We start from the raw sequence: 24409 nt of genomic DNA, 5'->3' as shown, positions 1-24409 counted from the left end.
CCGGCGGCTTAAAGACTACCTTTGATCCCCGCTTACCTGGCCCCGTGTGTCCGGCAGCAGTCAGTGGGAGCTCCCGGAGCCACGCTAGTACTGACTCCGGGGTTCCGCTGCGATCCCCAGATCAGTACTGGCGTCGCAGCGCCAGTGGGGCTGTTGGAGCGGCAGCGTGGACGTCCAGATGGACAGTCTGATGCTGCCGCTCTGAAGATAGTAAAAATAAAATCTTCTTTTAAAAAATAAAAATCCCTAAGCCCAGGGTGACCCGACTCCGGCCGGGCACCAACTAAAACTGAGGTGCCTGTGGCTCGGGAGCGGGGTATAGAGGAGGACGGACCCAAGTGCATCCTGGGAGCAGCAAAGCTTTAACTGCGTGGTGCCCGTGGATCCAGATCCAGCTATACCCCAAGGTCAACCCTGTGGACCCCCTATGGACCCTGAAGTAGAAACATCATGTATATACAGTGGGGCAAAAAAGTATTTGGACAGCCACCGATTGTGCAAGTTGTTATGGCCTCTCAACTAAACCACAAATTGCTTTGCTACTGAACAAGAACTCAAGACCTGTTGGCATCGTTAAGATACCATGTCAGTCTTTTGGAACAAGATCCTAGTGTCTGGTGGATGCCACTCACAAATTACCTGTTATGTCAAGGCCCTTCCTTTTTCATTTATCTGATGGACACTGCGGTGCTTACACGTACAGTATTTAGCATCAGATCAGCACTTAATATTAGCCATCATGAAAAAACAAGAGATATGGTAAGAACTTACCTTTGTTATCTCTGTTTCTACGAAGTCCATAGGGTCCACAGGGTTGACCTTGGGGTATAGGTTGGGAACCAAATCCGGGCACCACGCAGTTAAAGCTTTTAGCTCCCAGGATGCACTGGGTCCACTCTCCCTATAACCCCACCCCCAAGCCAGAGGCACCTCAGTTTGTAAGTAGCCAAAGGCCGGAGGAGGAGAGAAAAAGAGAGAGAAAACTGGAACACTCAATAACCATACTCACCGAAATGGGAGACGGAAAACCGGTGACCAGCCACACAGCCCATATGAAGCCAGGTGCGTCAGGGCGGGCGCCCTGTGGACCCTATGGACTTCGTAGAAACAGAGATAACAAAGGTAAGTTCTTACCATATCTCTTGTTTTCTACTTCAGGGTCCATAGGGGGTCCACAGGGTTGACCTTGGGGATGTCCCAAAGCAGTTCAACCAAGGGTGGGGACGCTCCTGTGCTGAGAGGAGAATCCGTCGCCAAAAAGGAAGCATCCTGAGAGGCAAAGGAAACCAATGCCTAGAACCTTAAAAAGGTGTGGACAGAAGACCACGTGGCCACCTAGTAAGGTAAAACAGCCGAGGCGCCACAGCGAGCCGCACACATGGCCCGAGAAAAAACAAGCATCAACAACAGGAAGGCCTACCCATGGGTAGGCCCCTGAGGAAGACCTACGAGGCCATCCAGCCAACATTTGGTTATAGGCCGGACATCCTTTCCTGTGAAAACCAGAAATCTCAGACCACCAATAAGGAGTCCGATTTCCGTAAGGAACCTGAACGGATCACAAAAATCCAAAGAGGCCAGACCACAGTCAATGAGGCCACACCAGCCGAGAGGACTGGGGACAGAATGGCCGTACCATAAGTTCCAGAACAATATGGAACCTGAAAACCACTAAGAAGCAACACAGGGCGAGAGCAACTCCCACCCTGACATGATGCCCTCCAGAAGAGGGAGCCACATGAGAACGCTCCCAATTCAGACACTCTCCTGGTTGATATAAACACCCTGAGAGAAAGAGAGAGCCTAAGCAATAGACCATGTAATGGCTATCACAACCAGCGGTTCCATTGACTGTCCCCGGAGGTAACGAAGAACCACTACTTACTCCCCAGGAGTCCCTAGGGAGGACAAATGGAGGCATAATCAAGAAAACACTCCAAAGGATGAACTGGATACCAGAGTGGAGCAATTCCATATCTTAACCATACTGACAGTGTAGAGATCCGCACTGTCAGGAAGACCAGGCCAAGTGTGAAACCCAAGCCAGCCGGAAGGAATGCCAGAATATCTGGAAATCCTGGACACCGGAGGATTGTATCGACAGGTACAATACCATAAGATTTATGGCTGCCACAGTTTGTGGTAGGTCCCAGCAAAAGCTGATCCATGTGCTCTAATCATTCCAACGATGACAAAGCCAGGGAAGCCGTAAGACCACTGTAAGGACACAGTCAAAGACAAACGACCCAGGTCCAAGGCAAAACCAAAGACCCTGAGACAACAGGTCCGGGCAGTGAAGCATCAGGGATGGAGTATCGATGTAGAGACTCCGAAGATCCAAGTACCCCTGACATCTGGGGCAATCAGGAGCCACCAGCAGGAAAGCATCTCCGTCTCGATTGAAAACACTTCCAAAGACCTTGAGGAAGAAGGGAGACCGGAGAACACAGGTACACAAAGTGGAAGGACCACTTCACCGACAAAGAGTCGCTGAAGGTTGCTTCAGAATCCCCAAAGCTGAACTGTAACACCATAGTGTGATAAAGTCAGAAGGCCATGAGGGTCACCTCAGGGGGGCCCCCCCTGCTCACCAGGAGATGAAACCTCTCTTGGGGAAGAGACTAGTCCCCGGGATGCACGTCGTGACGGCTGAGGACTCCCGCTTCCCAATGGAGAGCTCCTGAAATGAACGCTGCCGAGATGGTCGGGAGGAGACCCTCGGACTATGTCCGAATATGTGACATACCTGTCATTGCCACCCAACGAACAGTGTTGCTAAAAAGGAAGCCACTGTCCTGACCCTGTCGGACTGAACCTTTTCAGGTTCACCGGGAAACAAGAGTTATGCCAGAGTAAGTTAATTGACAGGGTGGAATCGACAGACGTCCAACTGCACTGAAAAGGATTCGATCCAGACACTGTCCATAGCAAAGAAAACCCTGGACGAGATGGCCATAGCCACCCGGACAGGGACCGACTTGCCTCCGGAGAGAGCATCATCGTTTGAACAGTTATCCGACAGAAAAAACTCATTCCATCTGGAGATGAGCCAATTATGGAAAGGCCTGGAATGGAACTGAGCCCATTCCACCATGCATCCCAGAGTGTAAAGACATCTGTCGACTGCGCAGACAACCATGTACTCCTAATGGAAGAGAGGAGATTCCGTCTTACGCCAGAAGAATTCTCAGATTCTGAGAATCCAGCAGGGATCCTAGATGAAGAATACCCAGAGAGGGATGCAGGGAGGACTTTTTCCCCGTTGATTAAACGTCTGCACCCTGAAGAAGCCACAGTCATCCTGACCTGGCCGTAAAGTACCCCGGTGATCCCGCTAAGAGCAGGAGGCCGTCCAGGTACAGGAGCATTGGGATATACTGAACAGAAGAACTGTCAGAAAATCCAAAACGCTGGTAAACCCCTGTGGGGCTGAGGACAGTCCCAACAGGCAGAGCCCGAAAAATTGTAAGTGTTGCTGTGATACAGCAAACCTCAGCCCATGCTGAGGAAAGGTCTCTGTAAGTACCCGTAGGCACGCGTCCTGTATATCCAGTGATACCATAAAGTCCCCAGGTTCCAAACATCGTATGATGGAGCATAGGGATTTCCTCCTGAGCCCAGGTAGCTTTAGGAACTGGTTCAGGGAATTGAGACAGAGAATAGGCCAAAGAGGACCATTCAGCTACCGCACCAGAAAGAAAGCAGAACAACCAGTCCCTCACTGAGATAGTGGGGATGGCCTAATTAGCTCCGCTTACCGCAACAACTGCATAGCTTTCTGGATCTGTAAGGCCCTTGTAAAGAGGGCGTACCCTCCTACCCACGTAGCCGCGGCAACTTGACACTAATACCGGGCGAACTGAGAAAATCGGTATCTCCCAGTTGTAGGCCTGTCCCGTCAGGCTGAAGAGATATCCGTAGGTTCAGAAGCAGGATCGGCTGGCAGTCCAGGCCTGCTCGGTACTGGATATGTCGGCCCTTGTAGATGCCGACAGTCTACGAAGAAACAGACCTTTAGGCTGACCCAGAGGACAAAAAAGACTTAACAGACTTAGTCTGAGGCCTTGTAGTGGGCATAGCTGAAAGCGGTAAACTTGTCGTTAGTAATACTGCCAATGTTACTACAATCTTGTCAAGGTCAGGACCAAACAATATCAACCCTAAAGATGGTATCTGCACCTCTGCATTCCCAGAGCGCAGCCATAGGGTATTACGGAGGATACAGTCGCAGCCGGAACTCTGAAAGTTAGGAGACTGGTATCCAATATAGGCATTTCCACCTATGACAACAGCATATATTACGTGAGCGACCAAATACATTTGAACCCCCGACGTGTTGGAGGGGAAAAAACGTTACAAATGCATCAACCCAATATGCAATAGTATTAACCAACCATGCTATAGCCATGGTAGGATGGATAACAACTCCTGAAAGCAAGTATACTGATTTCAGGCAGAGTTACCACCTACGGATCCGAAGAATCCGACCACGCAGGAATGGGAGGCGTAGTAACGTCTGTAATCAGACGAGTAACACGCCCATCCCCCCCAGGAGGGGCTCGTGATGACCCTCAGGGAATTTGGGACAGGAGGCCAAACACTGTTGTAACACCTCCTATCTGGCAACAGCCAGAGTCCCGCTATGCGATCCACCCGCTAGTCAGCAACAGGGAACCCGAAGGCACGCAATACTGAGGGTGTATGATACAGGTGCAGGTCAACATTCACTCTAACCAGAATGGACCTGCTACCAGCCCTAAAGCAGGGATAATAATACCTGAAATAGGCTTCCCCCCGTGTAAGAGGGAAAGAGCCCCGAACAGTACCCAGTTCACGGCAGAGCCAACTGGGAAGTAACCACAGGGCGTCAACCACGCCAATTAGCGTTTCGTAGAAAACGACATCCACCCAGGGTGGCTTGTGGTAATCCCTGCAAGGGGAATGACAGACTATTGTGGCACCAGGGGGAATTCATATACTGCGAAAAACCCCTGCAGGGAGCGGTAGTCTGTGTCACAGGGGAAGAGAGCAAGAAGCTGCGAGATACCCTGAGATGAAAAGGGCAGTATGGTGAAGTAACCCCAAGTGAGGTACAACAATGGGGCCCGCCCGGCGATCCGCAATTGAGAGGATCCCGAGAAAACAAACCGCCCAAGGGGGTCGTGAAAGAGGCCGGCACCAGATGACGCCACATACAGAACCCTTTATGAGTCAAATCCTCCGCACTAACACCTGCAGCACATGACTTGCAGGATAGTAAAAATGGGTGCAGTATAACGCTCTATCTCCTGGTCAGACATATCTGACCCATCTTGGCGGAAATATTAAGCAGCGCTATACTGGTCCTGACTGATGCCAAAAATTAGCTGCAGGGACCCATTTTCAGCGTATGCAACACACAGTTCCATCTAAAATATGGCAACGTGCAGCACGCAACAGTATGTGACAAACCACACAAATATTAACAAGTATATAAATGTGAGGTCTCAGAACCACCCTAAGTACAGCTGTATTAGGGCAGATAAAGAAAAGGGATAGATATACACTGACAGGTGAGAGAATAAAGTACAGTCAGCACTAGCATAAGTCACATACAATGCAGATATACACATATATACATAAACATGTCATATAATATACTGCACTATTACACTGCATTCAACTGCCCAGATTCAGTGTCTGGGAAGGCTACAGTGCTGTGTACACTGACCTGATGGTGAGGTACGCAGGGGGACTGGACTCACTGCCATCCTGAGAGATTTCTGCTGCACCACAGAGATAAAATGGCCGCTGGAGACCTCAGAGGAAGCGTGGCCCGCGGAGGAAGCAGCTCAGCGACGCCAGACTATGGATACTGAAAGGCGCGCTGAGCTGAGGGGAGGAGCCGCTGTAACAGGGAAGGCTGCCTCCCCTGGCCGGCTATTAACCCCCGGGACGCCGGCTCCCTGCACCGATCGTTAAGTCCCTGGTGGTCTAGTGGACACACGGGGTATGGGGGGCCCGCCGCCACTGCCGGCGCCTCCGGTCTGTCCCCTGAGACCGGAGGCACAGGACTGCATTTGAAATGCGCGGATCACCGCAAGCGGTGATCCGCGACCTTACCTGCTCCCCGTGGATCCGGCAGCAGTCCTGGGCGCCCACAGAGTCCGGCTAGTACAGACTCTGGGGTCCCGCTGAGATCCCCAGATCTGTACTGGCGTCTCAGCGCCAGCGGGGTGACGGAGCGGCAGCTTAGACGTCCTATGGACAGTCCGACGCTGCCGCTCTGAAGAGTCCAAAGTCCACGGAAAAAACTTTGTCCCTAAAAAAATAAAATAAGCTTAGGGGCTGCTAATCAGCTCCCCCTGCGCTAACGGTGACCCGACTCCGGCCGGGCACCAACTTAAACTGAGGTGCCTCTGGCTTGGGGGTGGGGTTATAGGGAGAGTGGACCCAGTGCATCCTGGGAGCTAAAAGCTTTAACTGCGTGGTGCCCGGATTTGGTTCCCAACCTATACCCCAAGGTCAACCCTGTGGACCCCCTATGGACCCTGAAGTAGAAACAAATGTGCTTTTATTGCAATAATCTCTGCTATTTTGCTAACCAAGGGCCTGATTCAGTTCAGGATGGAATTGCAAAGCTGCGTGCAAGCAGCTTTGCAATACCGTCCTTGCTATTATAGTAATGCAGCAGGTGACCTCTCAAATCCTGCATGTATTACTTATTCGAGCTGCGTTGTACAATGCAGCATCCGATAATCTGCAGGGGTCATGCCCGTACACACACAGCACAACGAGCAGATACCTCTGCAAATATATCTGACATCGGCTGTGCCAACGCGATAGGTCTTTACAACGTCATTCACAGACCTACCATCTGTACACACTAGCCAACATGTATACGATATATCAGCTGTTCAATTGAACGGCCGATATGTCAGCCAGTGTGTACCCGGCATTAGTCTGATTGATTGGGATCGTTTTTCCTCCACAGCACTCAGGCTGGGGATGGTGCTGCTGCAGACCACTGTGCACACTGTGATACTGACCACTGACCTAACAGTCAGCAACACCTTCAGCTTTTGACCCATTGTAGAATCCATTTTGGAGGTCATAGAAGGTTACCTGCGTTGTGACATGCACATAAGTTATGTTATCGTGTTCCATACCATAACGCTCGTGGTGAAGAGATTCAGTATGGTAAGTTGATGAGAATGTCGCAGCAGCCATACCAGAGGATGTGGTTCCAGAGGAAGGTATTACTTCACAACAAGGCCAATCTAACCACACATACTGTGTACATAGCTCAACCAGACTTTAGGATGAAAGGACATACAGTAAAAAAGACACATGGAGAGGTGTGGTCATATATACTAGTCAGTTGTGTGGAATTTACAGTCCTGACTGTGTAGGCTTAACCCCATATATGCTGCCAAGGAAGTGGAAAAAAAGGTGCGAGTATGTTCGTGTGATCTCCTATGGGTACCTTCACTAAAAATAAAATATAAATAAAACAAGAACTTGGGATCAGAATGATGTTGGCCTTCGGCAATCTTACTATAGGAGAATCCAATTATGGGGTAATTCAAATTACACACAATGTACTGGCGAGTGTTTGTAAATGCAACAACGGGCGCATTTAACGGCAGCATGAATTCACATAAAAGTGCTCGCAGCCCCATAGGGCTCTTAGCAAAAGTATGCGAATTCAGGCTCGAAGTGGGCCGCGAGATGCCGTGCTGTTGCCGGCGTTTAAACGCCATGGCAACTTGCACCCTTCACAAGCAATTGGATTGACCCCTAAATTGGTGTTTCCCTTTTATACATATCCCTTTTGTATCAATATTGCTTTTGGTAAGGAATAAAAGGTCTGTAATACGGAATAAAATGATTTAATTCATGCTGCACAGAAAAAATTGTCCAATTATGGAAGTGTAAAATAAAGGGACTGCTTTTTAAACAGCGAATTGTCAGGATCTGCTGACTTATTATTCTGGCAGTACAGCGCTTGGCACACCAAACGCAATATATAATCCACACTATGTTATCTAACAGTCCTCTTCCTCTATGGGCCAGATTCAATTAGACACAAAAGCTGTAATCAGCGAAAAAGGTTTCGCCTATTGCCATTTTTCGTCTGTTTGCGTCTTATCTCCAAATTCAATTCCAGGACTATTCGCTTAAGCTGAAACGCAATGCACTGAAACAGGCGGAAAAGTTTCTCCAATTAATGGCAGGCGGAAAAAAATGCAAAATCTCTATTTTGGGGTGCAATGTGGGGAATTGATTCCGAACAGTGTGTTTTTTTTCAGCTATTAAGAACAGGTTTTATAGTCTTGTTTCTTAGACTAAATTGGCAGGTCATTATAAGTGTTACTGTCTTTTATGCTCTACTGCTGCTGTATATTGTGTTACCTTTTTATAAAAAAATTTAAAAAAATACTCAAAAAGTACCATAGTCTTGAAGATGGCTCTATAACTCTTGAGGGTTCCTTAAAGGGGATGAAAGAACTGTGCAAGTATTATGAGGAATGCTGCGCCTAATAATGTTTTTTTTTTTTACTTCTTCTAAGTTTATATCTTAAATACCTTAGGAGATGTCGGGGCTTGTGTCTGTTGAGAAGGACCTTCTCTGTGCCAATACATTTTAATAAACCGGTTATTCAGAACTGCTTCAGTGCTTGAGATTGCCTTCTTTGCATCTGCATGTGTTGCAAATTGAATTAGAGCACCTTCTGGATCTCCTTCATAAGCAACCTGTATATAATACAATCATAATATGGACAAGCATTTTATTGAAAGAATACAAATATGAATAGTGACAATTTATATTTGTGGCTTGTTTTTCCAAGGTACTACTGTTGTAAAAAAGGGCATTTAGTAAAATGAATATTTAAATCTTGAACCCTCTTAAACATACATTGAATTTTGAAGATCAATGTGTAGCACAAGGACAGTAACTAAACCTATGTGTACAAATATAGTGAAAGAAGAAACTCTTATGCTTTGTATTACTAATCATAAAATAGTCACCCACGCACAGAGCCAGTATAAATATATCAAATAAATGGATTTACTATTTGAAGCCTAGATCATGGACATACAACACTGGGATTTGAAGTGGGTTCTCTAATCATACATAAAGGGGAATTTGATTAGCCCCGATAAATTAAATTATCGGGGGTGAAAAAAGGTGTTAGTCTCTGGCTTTAATGCCGGGCTCTATTCAATTACAGCCCTTTTGTCTCCGCCAATTAATTATCTGCTATCGGGCATTAACACATTGAATTCAAGAAAAGTTCCCGAAACTATGTGCTAACCCATTGTTTATCTATATAAATATATAATCTCTCTCTTTTCTGGTCTGCTCAGACCCATGAAGAATACGTGTTAAGTGCAGTGCTCCGGGCTGCAACCCGGGCTAATTGAAGTCCCCTAATAGTGTTCACTCAAGGATTTTTTTTTCAGCATGGTACTGATCAGTGAAGGGGGTATTTTTTAATTATGCACGCTAGAAGGAGAGAAAAATGCTCGCCACTAGAGGGAAATGTGCAGGGAGCAGCGGTTTAAGCAAAACTACCAGAAGCTAGAGGTTACGGTCCTGCTCAGTATGGTGACAATAGTTGAGAAGGCACCCAAGCCATCCTGATCAGGGCTATGCAGCGGTGTGGGGTTTCTGGTGCAGCCAGAGAGCTACATGCCTTAGCTCTGATACACTGCAGCTCTATAGCCAGCTGCAACACGAGCCCAGACTGCATAGAGCTCTTCCCGGGTAGGTCACTTCCAGGGAGCAAAAGAGGTGAAAAAACGTGCTGCTTTCAGGCAAGACACAATAGCAAGAATGCATTGAGTCAGGACCTCCTCAGCTAAACCACGCTCCCACTGCCCTTTCAATTTGTGACGCTCCAGAATAGGGTAGGGCACGGCACATTTCTTCTTTTTAAAAATGGACAGCCTTGATCAGACAGCCTAACTGGACTACAATAAAAAAAAATTTTGAATTTGTTTAGTAGTTAGTGCTACTTTTGAGCTATTGTTGAGTTTGAAAAGGCAAAAAAACCCCAGCACATTGTAGTGGTCCAAAAGACGGCCTCCAACCAAAGTACTATTATTGAGACAGTAGGCCCTTTTATAGCATTTATATTTAAAAGTAAAAAACCCTATTAAAGTTAAATTATTTAGTTGTATTGTATAGCCACAATATTACAGAGTGCCTTCCATAGAATACTGAATAATTTGCATCAGCTCCTACCCAATTGGAGCTTAGTCTAAATTCACTATGAAACAAGCACAGTAGGATCATTGTTTTGTCGGAAGCCAAGTAAACCATTAGGTTTTTGGATGGTGGGATGAAACCAGAGCGCGCACACTGCCATAAATTGAAAATAAAACAATTAACACATACACAATACCTGCAAATTCACCAAGGTCCCAAATTTACTGAAATGTTCATTAAGTTTACTAATGTTGTTCAGCTCTGGAGGAATTCTCCTCAACTCCAGCTTAGTATTTTCATTTGCAAATTGAACCTTTTTCTGAAAGCCAGGACTGTTCATCCTATTGAAGTTTGATCTGTGGAAAAACAGTATTCAATTCAATTTCTAATCACCCTAGTTATGCATTAGAGAAATTTCAATCTTCTTCATGTTACACACAATTAGGCTTGCCATAGCATCACTCTAATCTGGGACACATGATTTACACAGGTTCTGTGGCTAATTAAAGCCAGGTGAAATGGAGAGTTGAACTCAGCCAGCCATGTAATTCATGTCCCAAATTAAAGGGATGATATGGCAAGCCTATACATAATACTACAGTTAGGGGTTTAACATGATATGTCAACGTTCATTATGTCAACATTCATCATGTTGACATGGTCATGTCGATGTTGACCATGTCAATAATGATGTTGACAATGTCAATAATCATGTCAACAGTGATGAAATGTTGACATGTTCTAATGATGACTTAGCGTCCATGGCGACCCACAGCTGAGTTACGTTGCTCTCAAAGGCAGCAGCCGAGTCAAGCGTGGCATCCGGACCCCGGCGGTCATGTGAATGACTTCAGGGTCAGAACCGTGATCCTCTGGCATTCCGGTGAGTATTTCTTCCCTATTCCAAACCGTAATCCATAACCCTTCCCGAGCAAACCTAACCCTAATGTCAATACTTCACCTGTTGACATTCTGAGAATGTCGACACGTTGCCTGTCAACAGTTTAACAATGTCCACGCCATAAATGTCATCATCATCCTTCCGACTACATGACACTATTAGACCCTTTTATATTGCAGTCCAAGCCTACATAACAGTCCTGTTACCATAGACACATACAACCAGCACAAACATTTTCTGATGAGCCGTTCACACATTATATAACTTCCAAGGAAATTACACTTTATCTCAGTCACCTCAGACTTCAACATATTTCAACATAGGATATTAACCCCATGTTACACTATTACACACAATTTAAGGATTTTCAGGAACCACATTTTCTACGGTCATAGTACTCTACAGTAGATCTGTTTATATTGCAAATGTTCAGTATAGATGTTCATGATTAGTGCAAAAACTATAATCTGTACGGTACATAGCAAAAGTTGTTATATATTTTCTTAGAACAAACTTGTTTTTTTCTTAACTTAGAATTAAGTAATGTTTCATTAAAAGTCCTTCAAGTGTAGACATTTCTGAACATCAACATCATTAAAATTCAAATCAGTGTGTGTTTGCCTCATTTTATATACTTATACTGGTATATTTGAAGTACTAGACTCTTGGAAAACAAATTGCTTGTTTTAAAGCTTTATTTTGATTTTAAACACAGCCAAATAATTTGATATTGTTTTGTATTGAGAGTTTAAAAAATGGGAGCACACCGAAATAAGTATCTGCTGTAATGGCACTAGGAAGTAAAATACTTATGAATACAAGCAGCATCACATATATTAGGAGCACTGACACTGGGGTATTGAGTGTCCACTTAAGTGCTAGGCATTTCATGAAATAATGTTCTAATTCTGCAACTCCTCTTCCTTCTATATGCCCACTTACAGGAAACTCCATTTTCTTAGTGCCCACAGTAGTAGGGTAGTAGATGGTTCTTTTAGCATTACCCATACAGCCTTCATGATATAGGGTGCCCAGTAACAGAAAGAAAGTAGAAGCAATACCACCTGTACCAGCTACTGTCACTGCCTACGAGAAACAGTCTCTTGAGGGGAAACTAATGCTGCCATGCTCCATCAGGGACCACTTCGTCGGACCACGCACTGAAGGCAGCCTAAAGTAAATGAGCTCATCTCATCTAATTTTGAGAGCAAAAACCACAACCAGCTCCTGGCAAACAAGTGCATAAAAATTACTGTAGGGCAAAAGGGGACGACAATATGGGTGAGGGGCTGACTGGATTATCTTAATCCAGAGGTTCTAAAACACGGTCCTCAAGGCTCCGCAACCATGTATATTCTAATACCTGAACTGGTGAGGAGCCTTGAGGACCGCGTTTGGAAACCTCTGTCTTAATCTATAATCCTTTTCCTGGTTTTGGGAAAGTATTTCAGTGAGGTGTGATTTTCTCTAAGTGGATACGTGTGATTTTCTCTAAGTGGATACCACATGCTGCTAGGGTTATGTGTGTCCCATTGCAGGGTTCATTTTCTTTTTCTGACCATGTACTGCAGCTGTTACTTTCCTTAATCAGTCACAACACTTAAAAAGAAGTCATGCCAAACCATGCAGGAGAAGCTCGCGCCCAAGACATTAGCTGTCATGGCCGTTTTGCTGAGAAAATGGTGGGACTGTCAGAACAGTGCTGCCTAGAAGCAGCGGGTGATTAGTAGAGGAAGACAATGTTTAGCGCCCTGTCCAGTGTCCCCAGTGGATGAAGAAGAAAAGTGTTTGCACAAAAATGATGGAAAGAGCACACATGCTGCTTCTTAATGTCACCAAGCACTTCCCCAGATATATGACCCATAGCCAACATAAGAGGATGAGAGCTATTTCTGCGAGGAGCAGCCCCACTAAAAAGATTGTCCATTAAACAAAACCTCACCATACCCTGGACGACCAAGCTGAAGGTGGGTCTTTTGAGATCTAATATTTTGGTTGTATTAGCAGTTAAAATGCTCGAAGCCCTACATGACAGGTCAAACCTCAAGGTCACTTCAAGTACTAGCAACTAAAACTAGCAGTTAATGTTTATAACATAAATCATATAGCAATGCAGATAAAAATCCTTAAACATACAAGTTTATCCTGGTCCTTTACAAGAGAGAAAAGTGTAAAGACAAGTACAGGCAGGGCTTCAGAAAACAGATTGTAATCCGTTAAATGTCAGTTTCTATTTGAAAACAGAATCAGCCGGGTGGCCTCCCACACACTGGCTGATTGTAGGCTAGACTTGCATCAGAACGATACACTGTTTAAAAACGTGCAAATCGTGCAGCTTCCAGGATCGATAACGATCCGATACGCAGTCCCGCGGGTTGTTCGTCGTATCTTTAGATTTTACCTACTGTAGGTAAGATCTGGCAATCTCCTTAACGATGCACTGGAAATCATTAAAGATGCACGATAGGCCGTTAGTCACACCGCACAGTTTAGCAAGATATCGTCTGTCCAGGAGTGCCGGTGAGTTGCCCAAGGAAAATCGTTACACGACATCGCATCTTTTGCGAGGTGTCCAGTGTGTGGGCACCATAAGCCTTAACCACTTGACAATTTTTTTCTACAAAACCACTCAAATTGTTTTTTTTTTTTTATTTAATAATGTTTCAAAAGTATGTTTAATAATGTTTTATTTTTATTTTTTTTAAATAAATGTAGGGGTGTTCTGTATTCCTCAGTGTCCATAGGCTCCCATTATAAAATAACTTCCCCACCACACATTGGCAATAGGTCTCGTGAATCCTAACTTTACCCCCACTTAATAGTGAGAAAAATACCTGTTTTATAAAATATCCCCACACACTTGTAAAAATCCAGTTTTTCTTGCACTCTCCCACCCACTACTCTGACCAGTTTAATCTTAATCACCTCCATGGGCAATACCCCCGCTCCCCCACCTACAGAGCTCAGTGGATCTTATGTCAGGTGGATCTTATGTCAGTCCCACATGAGACAGCTGATCTCTGCCCACGCATAGATCAGCCAAATGGTGCTTGGAGGGGAACCAAGTTTCACTCCTCGCACCTTGATCCCTGGCACAGGCGCTCCAGAGTGCCATTCACACAGCACTCTGGGGCGCAATCATGGCAGTAATATCCGCAGCACCACTACCTAGGGTTCAGGAGAGTTGGAAAAGATCTGTTCTGTACTTTTACAGAACTGATCTCATCTTCTACAGCCTGGGCACAAAGCAGGGCGGCGTGATCGTATGTGATGCAGCCTTGCCATCTGAAGCACGGCTGGCTCCGGTCACATTACACACGACGTCTCCAGGTAAGTGGTTAAAGCGCTGATAAAGGATCTTGCACATTGCTACAATGCACAAGTATGTCAAAACTTAGTGGACATGATGCCTGATTCAGCATCGATCGCAATTGCAACCGTGTTCACAGATCGGACAATGGTGCGTACTGCGCATGCACGGCAGTGTGCGTGCGCAGCTACAGCATTGTGGCCGCACTGCAATCTTGCATGCAGATAGCAAGTCATCACAAAGTGAGCTACGGGACATCAGCGTTTGGGGGTGGTGGCGGGGGAGTTATCAAAGAAACATAGGTGTGCCTGTCCGTTTGAATGCATACGCAGCTTGAGTACTCACTGCGTGTGACGAGACTTGCAATTTCTGAAACAGGTCAGAGCTGCTGTAATTGTGTGTGATGGTCCGATGTTACTCCATGTTACCGATGTGTACGCAAGACAGAGGTATTACAGATGTGATAAAGAGGTAGTGGGCGTCTCTATGCTGGCTGAGCGGTTGCAAACATTCGCATATTTTCGCAGCAGAACTGCATGTGATTATGAAGCTGCGATCGCAATAGCGATCTGTGCTGAATCAGGCCCATGGTACGGGACCATAATATGAATGTTATTAACCATTTTACAGAGGCAACTTGGATTTTACATGCAGTTGCTCTATAAAAGGATTTTTCATTTTATCTAACACATTTGCTATCTTCCCTCCTGCCCAAAAGAAAACCATGCAAATTACCATTTTGTAGAAAGAGAAGATTTAATGACATCTCAAAGTATAAAACCTTTTTAAGCTAAAATTGTAGTCTCCTGCTTTGAGATATGACCAAGAGGAGGAATAACTTACTAACTACTTACCTGGCGACATTGCATGGGAAGCGACGGCAGGCAGGCTTTCCCTGTAGCTGTCGCATCTGATGCAACCGCTGGCTCTGCTGCTGTCCGGTGCTCTGTAAGAGGAAAGACGTTCCTCTGCCTGAAGGGGCCAGGCTGTGATATTGTCATATACAGTGACACATGGGGAGGGGAACACTAATACAGTGGGGACCCATAGACCACTAGATCTATTACCACTAGGGGAGAGAAGGGTGATAATTCTGGGGACATTCTGCCTGTGGGTGGCTATTTCGGATGGCGGGTAGGGAGTCCCCTAGGTGTGTGTGTTATATATATAAAAAATTATTTTAGCTTTTTCAAATGCTTGTTTTATTGACTCAAAAGCAGTTGTAACACAAAATCAATACAAAGCTTATCAACTGGATGAAGACAAATCAAGAGCAAGAATTTATCTAGTGGATTTAGCAGTTACATTTTAATGACCCATTACCCTCAATACAAAAAATTGATCGATAAAAAAAAGTAAAGAAACAGGAAAAAAAAAGCATAAAGAAAACAGTAGTGCCATGCGCACTATTATCTATGAGGCGTAATGAGTACCATGCGGCAGATGAAAAGCATTGGATGAGTAACCGTTTACTCTGCAACACGAGTATATTTATATAGCTTTCCCAGACAACATAAAACAGGATTTTGGTACTTACCGTTAAATCCATTTCTCCGATTCCACAGGGGACACTGGAGCTTCATGACAGTGGGGTATAGACGGTGGGTTGAGTTGAGCCTGGCACTTTAAAAATCTACAAGTGTGACTGGCTCCTCCCCCTCTATGCCCCATCAACCCCAGTTTTAAAGAACTGAGCCCGAGAGGAGACGGAGAACAGACTGAAGAACAGAGAAGGAGAACAGGAAAAGAAACATCCAACATACTGACACACTGCAAGAACACAGCAGGCTGCAGTGATAAACAGTCACACAATAAAACAGACAAAACTGCAACAGAACTGAAGCAGAACAAACAACTGAGAACAGGCAAGAAGCACTGGGTGGGCGTCCAGTGTCCCCTGTGGAATCGGAGAAATGGATTTAACGGTAAGTACCAAAATCCTGTTTTCTCCTTCATCCACTAGGGGACACTGGAGCTTCATGACAGTGGGGACGTCCCAAAGCTACCCTCCTGGGGGGGAGAGTGCTGAACGCCCTGCAAGACACTACGACCAAAATTTGAAGCAGAAGCCGCAAAAGTGTCAAATCTGTAGAAACGTACAAAAGTATGAACCGAAGACCACGTCGCTGCCATACAAAGCTGTGAAGCCGAGACACCTCTACGTGCCGCCCAAGAAGTACCCACAGAGCGCGTAGAATGCGCAGAAATGGATACCGGCGGTGGTCGAGCAGAAGCAACATATGCCTGACGAATAGTCAGACGAATCCACCTAGCCAAAGTTTGTTTAGACGCCGGCCAGCCACGCCGATTAGCATCATAAAGGACGAATAGAGCCTCTGATTTACGTAGCCCCTCAGTACGGGACACATAAATGCGAAGTGCCCGAACCACATCCAAGGAGTGAGAATCCCCAGAAGAGTCCGACAACGCTGGCACTACAATCGGCTGATTCAGATGAAAACCCGAGACCACCTTGGGCAAAAAGGAAGGCCGGGTACGAAGTTCCGCCCGATCTTCGTGAAAAATCAAGTAAGGGGAACGGCAGGACAAGGCTCCAAGTTCCGACACACGTCTGGCCGAAGCCAGGGCCAATAAAAGGATCATCTTCCAAGTCAAATACTTCAATTCCACCTCCTGCAAAGGCTCAAAGGTGGATGACTGAAGAAAAGATAAAACAAGATTCAGGTCCCAAGGAGCCGTGGGTGGCACAAAGGGGGGCTGAATTCTAAGAACCCCTTGAAAAAAGGTCTGAACCTCCGGAATCAGAGCTAGGCGACGCTGGAAAAAAATAGAAAGAGCAGAAATCTGCACTTTAAGCGATCCCAAGCGTAACCCCGCATCGAGGCCTTTTTGAAGAAAAAGAAGAAGACGTGGTAAATGAAAAGAGGAAGTGGAGGATCCACGACCTTCACACCAGGAGATTTAAGCCCTCCAAATGCGATGATAATGCGCTGATGTTACCGGTTTTCTAGCCCTAAGCATGGTAGGAATGACCGACCTAGGAACTCCATGGCTTCTTAGGATGGCGGTCTCAATAGCCACGCCGTTAAACGAAGCCGCCGTAAATCCGGGTACACACATGGACCCTGTTGTAGAAGGTCCGATCGTAGCGGAAGATGCCAAGGTTCGTCTGCCAGAAGGAATAAAAGATCGGAGTACCAAACCCGACGAGGCCAATCCGGAGCCACTAGGATGACGGTGGACGACTCTCGTTTGATCCGCTTGAGAATCCGAGGGAGGAGCGGAAACGGTGGGAACAGGTACACAAGGCTGTACGGCCAAGGGATCAGTAAAGCATCCGCTCCCACCGCTGCCGGATCCATGGTCCTGGAGCAGTAAAGGGGTAGTTGATGATTTATCCGAGATGCCATCAGGTCTATCTGTGGCTTCCCCCATCTGCAAACCAGTTGATGAAAGACCTCGGGATGAAGGGACCACTCCCCGGGATGAAGATCCTGACGACTGAGGTAGTCCGCTTCCCAGTTGTCGACCCCCGGAATAAACACTGCTGAAATTACCTCTACGTGTCTTTCTGCCCACAGAAGGATGCGACTGGCTTCTCTCATTGCCATCCGACTGCGGGTTCCCCCTTGGCGATTTATGTATGCCACTGCCGTGGCGTTGTCTGATTGTATCCGAACCGGAAGTCCTCGTAACAGAGGAGCAGCCTGTATCAAAGCTCTGTAGACTGCCCGCAGTTCGAGAACATTGATTGGTAAGAGGGACTCCTGCTGCGACCAAAGCCCCTGGAAGTGATTGTCCAGAACCACCGCTCCCCATCCGCGGAGGCTGGCGTCCGTGGTGACCAAGGTCCAATTCCAAATTCCGAAGCGGCGACCCGCTAACAGATGCTCCGTCCGAAGCCACCAGAGCAAGGATATGCGGGTCCGGGGAGACAGACGCACCAGCCGATGCATCTGTAGGTGGGACCCGGACCACTGAGACAGAAGATCCAGTTGAAATATTCTGGAGTGAAATCTGCCGAATTGGATGGCCTCGAAGGAAGCCACCATTTTCCCCAGGAGACGTATGCAAAGATGCACAGATACTTTCCTGGGTCTGAGCACTAGACGAACCAGCTCCTGTATGGCTATGGCCTTGTCCCTTGGCAAGAATATACGAAGCAGAACAGTGTCTAGAATCATTCCTAGGAACTGAAGTCTCTGGGACGGCATCAACTGAGACTTCTGGAAGTTCACAATCCATCCATGTTGAATGAGAATCTGATGTGTAAGGGACACTTGGTGTAAAAGGACTTCTGCCGTCGGAGCCTTGATGAGTAAATCGTCTAGGTACGGAACTATCGTCACCCCCCGAGAGCGCAAGTGAGACACCATGACGGCCATCACTTTGGTGAATACCCTGGGAGCTGACGAGAGACCGAATGGCAGGGCCTGAAACTGGAAATGAGCTTCCCTGATGGCAAATCTGAGGAAAGCCTGGTGAGGAACCCAAATTGGGACATGCAGATAGGCGTCCTTGATATCTATCGACACCAGAAACTCTTCTGCCTCTAGTCATGCAATGACAGAATGGAGAGATTCCATCTTGAACCTGTGAAATGAAAGATACTGGTTCAATGATTTCAGATTCAAAATGGGTCTGACTGACCCATCTGGTTTCGGAACCACAAAAAGGTTTGAGTAAAACCCTTGTTGCCTTTGTGCAGTGGGAACCGCCACAAGGACCTCGGCCAGCAAAAGTTTCTCGATCGCTTGACGCAAAATTAGTTGCTTCAAGGGATCGACGGGCAAACCTGTTGTAAAATAACGCCGAGGAGGAGTGAAAGCGAACTCGATCTTGTACCCCTGAGATACCAGATTTCGAACCCAAGTGTCTGGAGAAGTCCGTCTCCAAACCTCCGAGAAACGCTGGAGGCGTGCCCCCACCTTCGGATTTCCGAGATGGGATGGGAGCCCGTCATGCCACAGGCTTGTCTGCTGGCTTGGGATCTGGACGGCGGCCAATATTTGCTTGACGTCCTCTAGTACGGCCTCCTCGCCCCGCTGAAGACGAACCTCGCGATCATCCCTGAAATCTTGCCGATGCTCGAAAGGAAGGTCCCCTAAACGAGCGACGCGGAGGAGGTGCTGATGAAGGTAGAAAAGTACTCTTACCTCCAGTGGCCAGCGAAATCCATTTGTCCAGCTCTGGACCAAATAAAATATCGCCTGTGAAAGGAAGAGCTTCCACTGCTCTTTTTGACTCCGCATCCGCTTGCCAGGCACGAAGCCAAAGTGCCCGGCGAGCAGAGACCGCCGAAGCAGAAATCCTAGCGCCTACCTGGCCGATATCTCTGGAGGCGTCTCCTAAGTATACAGCAGACTCCTGAATATGTTCTGCCAAGGTAATCAGATCTGCTCGCGGAGTGCTGGATCTAAGACCCTCAGTCAATTGTTCCGCCCACTTTTCCACAGCCTTGTTGACCCAAGATCCTACCAAGGCCGGGCGGAGAAGTGCACCTGCGGCCGTATAAATGGATTTCAAAGTGGTTTCTAATCTCCGCTCTGAGGTTTCCTTCAATGTAGTAGCTCCTGGAACAGGTAACGTGGTCTTCTTTGACAACCGAGAAACCGAAGAATCCACAGGTGGCGGGGTCTCCCACCTCTTCCTATTTTCCGCAGGAAATGGGTAAAGAGAGAAGAAACGCTTAGGAATCTGGAATTTACGGTCCGGATTCTGCCAGGCTGCCGTCATCTGTTCATCCAACTGGAGAGAAACAGGGAATGTGACGGCCATCTTCTGTGACCTGGCAAATAAGGAGTCTTCTAACGATTCTGGAGCTTCCTGGCCAGAAATCTTAAGAACTTCCCTTACCGCTAGAATGAGTGCGTCAATACCTTGCAATGCCTCAGGTTCTTGTGAGTAAGTCTCTACGTCTGATTCGTCCAGCATCTCCCCTTCCTCCTGAGACGAGTGATCCGCTGCCGAATCCTCATCCGACTGGAGAACCGCCGGAAGAGCCCTCTTTTTAGATGAGCGACTTACCGTAGCTTCAGGAGCTTTAGACGCAGAACCCATCGCTTGAGCAAGGCTATTCACCGAGCGGACTAAATTCTGAGCCCACGCTGGTTCTGCTAGAAAAGAAGGGTGAGATGTGCCAGGTAGATCTCTGGCAGACTCCCGTTCCCTACGGGAAGCGGCTAATTCAGAAGAAAGGTCCGCCATGACCCCGGCCAAACTATTTATGAAGGAGGGAGTGACAGACTGCGTGTTAGCACTGTCTGCTTCACATGTCTCGCACAGGGAAGACCCTTCGGAGCGAGCATGGGTAAACTTCTTCCTGCACTTAGTGCAGGCAAACAGCTTTTGTGATGCAGTTTTTTCTGTCCTGGATGTCATCATGTACTCACAGACAAGCACCACATACAATTCAGGAATGCAGAAGAAGTATAGAGAGAAGCAGAATTACAATAATAATGCTACTCAAGTATGGGAGCAGACAGAGCAATAAGGGAGGAGCAGAATTTCAATAATAATGCTACTCAAATTGCATGCAGAGCAGTATAAGAGGAGCAGAATTTCAAGAAAATGCAACTCAGTAACAGGGGCAGACAGGCATATAAGGGAGGAGCAATCAATAGGACCAGAAAGTAGTTAAAACCACCCTCTGTATTTACAGACCCCCTGTAGATGCTCTCATCTGCTCCTCTCCCCCTCCGCTCAGTGCCTGCAGTCTGAGGCGCCACTCCCGTTCAGAGCGCGCCAAACTAGCCCAGGCAGTGAAGGAGGAAGAGGAGGAGGGACCCATAAGCTCCTCCCCTAATGGCCGCCGCTTTGTATGCGCGCGGCATACACTTATACAGTGGGACGTTCTGTCCCCGCACTAACAGCGGGGGCAAGCGGCACGACCGCCCCAGTGATAACCGTGCCGGTGCCTTTTACCAAGCACCGGCACGCAGAGGCAGGACCGCTGTGAGCGCGCCTACCTAACAGCCAGCGCCGGTGTACTATCACAACACCAGCGTGGCAACTGACAGCGGGGCTGACAGCCGCGCGCTGTTTTCAGACCCAGCAGTTATTTTCACCTCTCCTGCTAGTCAGGAGAGGTGTGCTACTCACCGAGCTGCTGCGGCCAGAGCGCTGGGCAGTGAGGGGAGAGCGGGGACCCGGACACAAGCCAGTGGTAGCTGTGGCGGGCCCCGCTGAGTCTGATGACTCCTAACTGCCTAAAGCAGCCTCCCCTCCATAGGGTGACCGGACACAGGCTGCAGTAGCCGTGTGGTCCCCTCTCTGGCGGCTCCCACGATGCAGGCAGACTGTCACAGCTAACAGTCTGCCTGTCCTCTTGCTTGATTCTTTTACAAATCATATAAAAATTAATATAAGGGCTGGAGACAGCCCCTGTGCACCGGCTCTACTCGGGCACATTCTAAAAACTGGGGTTGATGGGGCATAGAGGGGGAGGAGCCAGTCACACTTGTAGATTTTTAAAGTGCCAGGCTCAACTCAACCCACCGTCTATACCCCACTGTCATGAAGCTCCAGTGTCCCCTAGTGGATGAAGGAGAAAATTTAAATACTCTAGATTCTTTAGCCAGAGAGGCCTCCACCCAATAGAGTCTAAACAAATGTAATAGTTTTTCCTTAAAACTAAGAGAAAGGGGGCATCCCCGGCTGAATCCATACCTGCAGTATAGTCTTTTTAGCAGCCGCACTCAGAGCGGACAAGAGTTTTTGACTCCAGGAGACAACCTCTGACACCGAGACAGAATCCCTAGTATACAGTAGTCTATTCAGGAGTGAAGGGAACAAAATTGCTCCAAAGCAAACTTGCAAATCTGGAGCCAAAAAGCTCTAACCAGAGGGCAAGACCATAGACAATGGTATAGCTCTGCATTATCTTTCCCACAACGAGGACAACTATGGGAATGGGAAGAACCCATTAAAAAACCTCGATGTGGGCTAATATATGTCCTATGGAAGACATTTAAAAAGAACGCTCTATAAGAGATCATGGGAAGGAGACGACAGGAGTCATTAAGGGCCTTGAGCAGCTGGTCAACTGTTAGATTTGAGAAACGATATAGCCACTGGGTTAGGCCATACTGAATTTTAGTATAATGTACATTGTCACGTAGAAAAGAATACTGAAGGGAAATATAACTAGGCGTGGGACAAGACAAAAAAGTGTGTCCAAAGGGTTATCCTAGTATGACTCTGAAAAATTGCTAACAACTTGACTAATGTTATTACAAACCTGAAAATTAGCAAAGGGGTAGGGTGCTAAGAAGGTATATTGTTTCTCAATAAAATATTTAAAAAAATACATTTTAAACTTTATTAAACAAAAAATATTCTGACTGGTTTTGGAAAAAAAAAAATAAAAAAAAAATCTGCAATTAAGTGGTTAAAGCCGTATTATCTAACATCCCAGTACTTACACACGAAGATGCCAGTCTATAGATATGCATAAGAAACAATCCATTACAAAAACCAGCTATATATATTGCTTGCTGTGTCCATTTAATAGTTTTTAAAAATACATACTTGTCAAACCAGGGTTTTTTCAGAGGTATTCCAGATTCTCTAGCTGCGAGATTTCTTTTTCGAGATTCAGAATCCACCACAATCCTTATATTACTGTTCACAGATTTTTCTAAGCAATAAAATAAAAAACACATTTACTTGTGAATAGAAAGTTGATAAAGAGTATTCAGACATAACTAATGGGACCAAATCTTTTGCTTTCATGTTTATGGAAGACGGCAATTAAATATTCTAAGACAGAGAAAAGAGCTTCCTACTCCTAGGAGGACCACTTGCTGTATCTTGCAAAGTACTCTGCTGCCCCCTGCTGTATTCTAACACAACAACAATTGTCATTTACATTAAACTGTGCTCACCAGGAAGACCTGAGAAATCTAAATTTTAGGTACATGTTTGGAGTCTATATACAATCGTATACAGTTGCAAAGTGCTATAGGAAAATCCACATTGTTCTCCTTCCTCGGTCAAAAAATAAAATAAGAAACAAATGTGCTGCTAATGGTTGCCATTTATGTTAGCTGAGGAACCTATAGTAACTTACACTAACATATGTTCAGTGTGTTGCAAGTAAGAATGTACAAAGGTCTTCAAGTCGGGGTGGACAGCTGTAGGTGAATATTTAGCAAACCTTCCCAGGTTTGAAATGACAGACTGAGAAGATGTGCGCTTGTTGTGCCTGGTCAGTATGGCCATCTCTGAGGTGCGGAAGCAATGCTAACCATTGTACTACCACACAGTCTATGGGATCAATTCAATTATTGCGAGTATGGTCCTGCAAGCCGTTCTCCGGCAAACTCACACCATGAATTGCATGCAATTCAATTCCAAACTCGCATTGCATTGTGTGTGGAAATTTGTGGTCTTTTTGTGTGCAGCCGGCTGACCATGTGAAAAAGTAGGGATATATATTTATTTTATTGTAATGTCGGGACACTGTGCAGAACCTTTGGTACAGCTCTCCCAATGAATAATCACACACTGGGAGGGGTTTAAATAGTAAAATAATGGGATAAATGATGTGTGACATGGATGTAGAGGTGTATTGATTGAAGAGGGGGTTTAGAACGTGCAGATGAGCTAAAACATTTTTACAAACTTGTATTAACATACTGAAAAATCACTTCATATAAATTTTTCTGTACCAGAAAATGCCGGAAACTATTTTGATTAAAACAACCCCATATTATAGTTTTTCCATTATTTGATACATTTTAAGAACTTCCAGTACTTTCCTTATGGTCACTATTTGCCTTCTATATGGTTCTGCTATCACAGTTGCCAAGGTTTGGCATCCAGGATGGTTTTCCCACTTTTTCATGCACTTCTCCCAGTTTGCTTTTTGTAGAAAAGTCATGCAACCTCTCAGCAAGTCCTGCGAATTGGCATTTCTAATTGAATCTCACATTTCTCGAGTGTGCGAATTCACTCGATGTATGCAAGTTTCATGATACAAGCTTGATTTTGCAAACTCGTCCCTGACTGAACTGATCCCTATATGTTACTGTGATAGGAG

The 24409-nt window shown here is 46.2% G+C and overlaps 1 protein-coding gene across 4 annotated transcripts in view; it reads right to left on the bottom strand.

The window, feature by feature from the left end:
* The window catches only part of RBM26 (RNA binding motif protein 26), a 157744-nt gene that overhangs the window by 72959 nt on the left and 60376 nt on the right, over positions 1–24409 (bottom strand). For all 4 annotated transcript variants that reach the window (XM_088459054.1, XM_088459073.1, XM_088459059.1 and 1 more), the window contains exons 11-13: positions 22897–23005; positions 10392–10551; positions 8569–8736 (exon numbers count right to left, since the gene is read on the bottom strand). In XM_088459054.1, the coding sequence (XP_088315180.1) occupies positions 8569–8736; positions 10392–10551; positions 22897–23005 (437 nt within the window). The remainder of the gene's footprint in view (positions 1–8568; positions 8737–10391; positions 10552–22896; positions 23006–24409) is intronic.

The sequence above is a fragment of the Taudactylus pleione genome, unplaced genomic scaffold (assembly GCF_031769625.1).
Source record: "Taudactylus pleione unplaced genomic scaffold, aTauple2 ptg000041l, whole genome shotgun sequence".
NCBI lineage: Eukaryota > Metazoa > Chordata > Amphibia > Anura > Myobatrachidae > Taudactylus > Taudactylus pleione.
The sequence above is the reverse complement of the archived record's forward strand: the minus strand, read 5'-3'. Positions and strand labels throughout refer to the sequence as shown.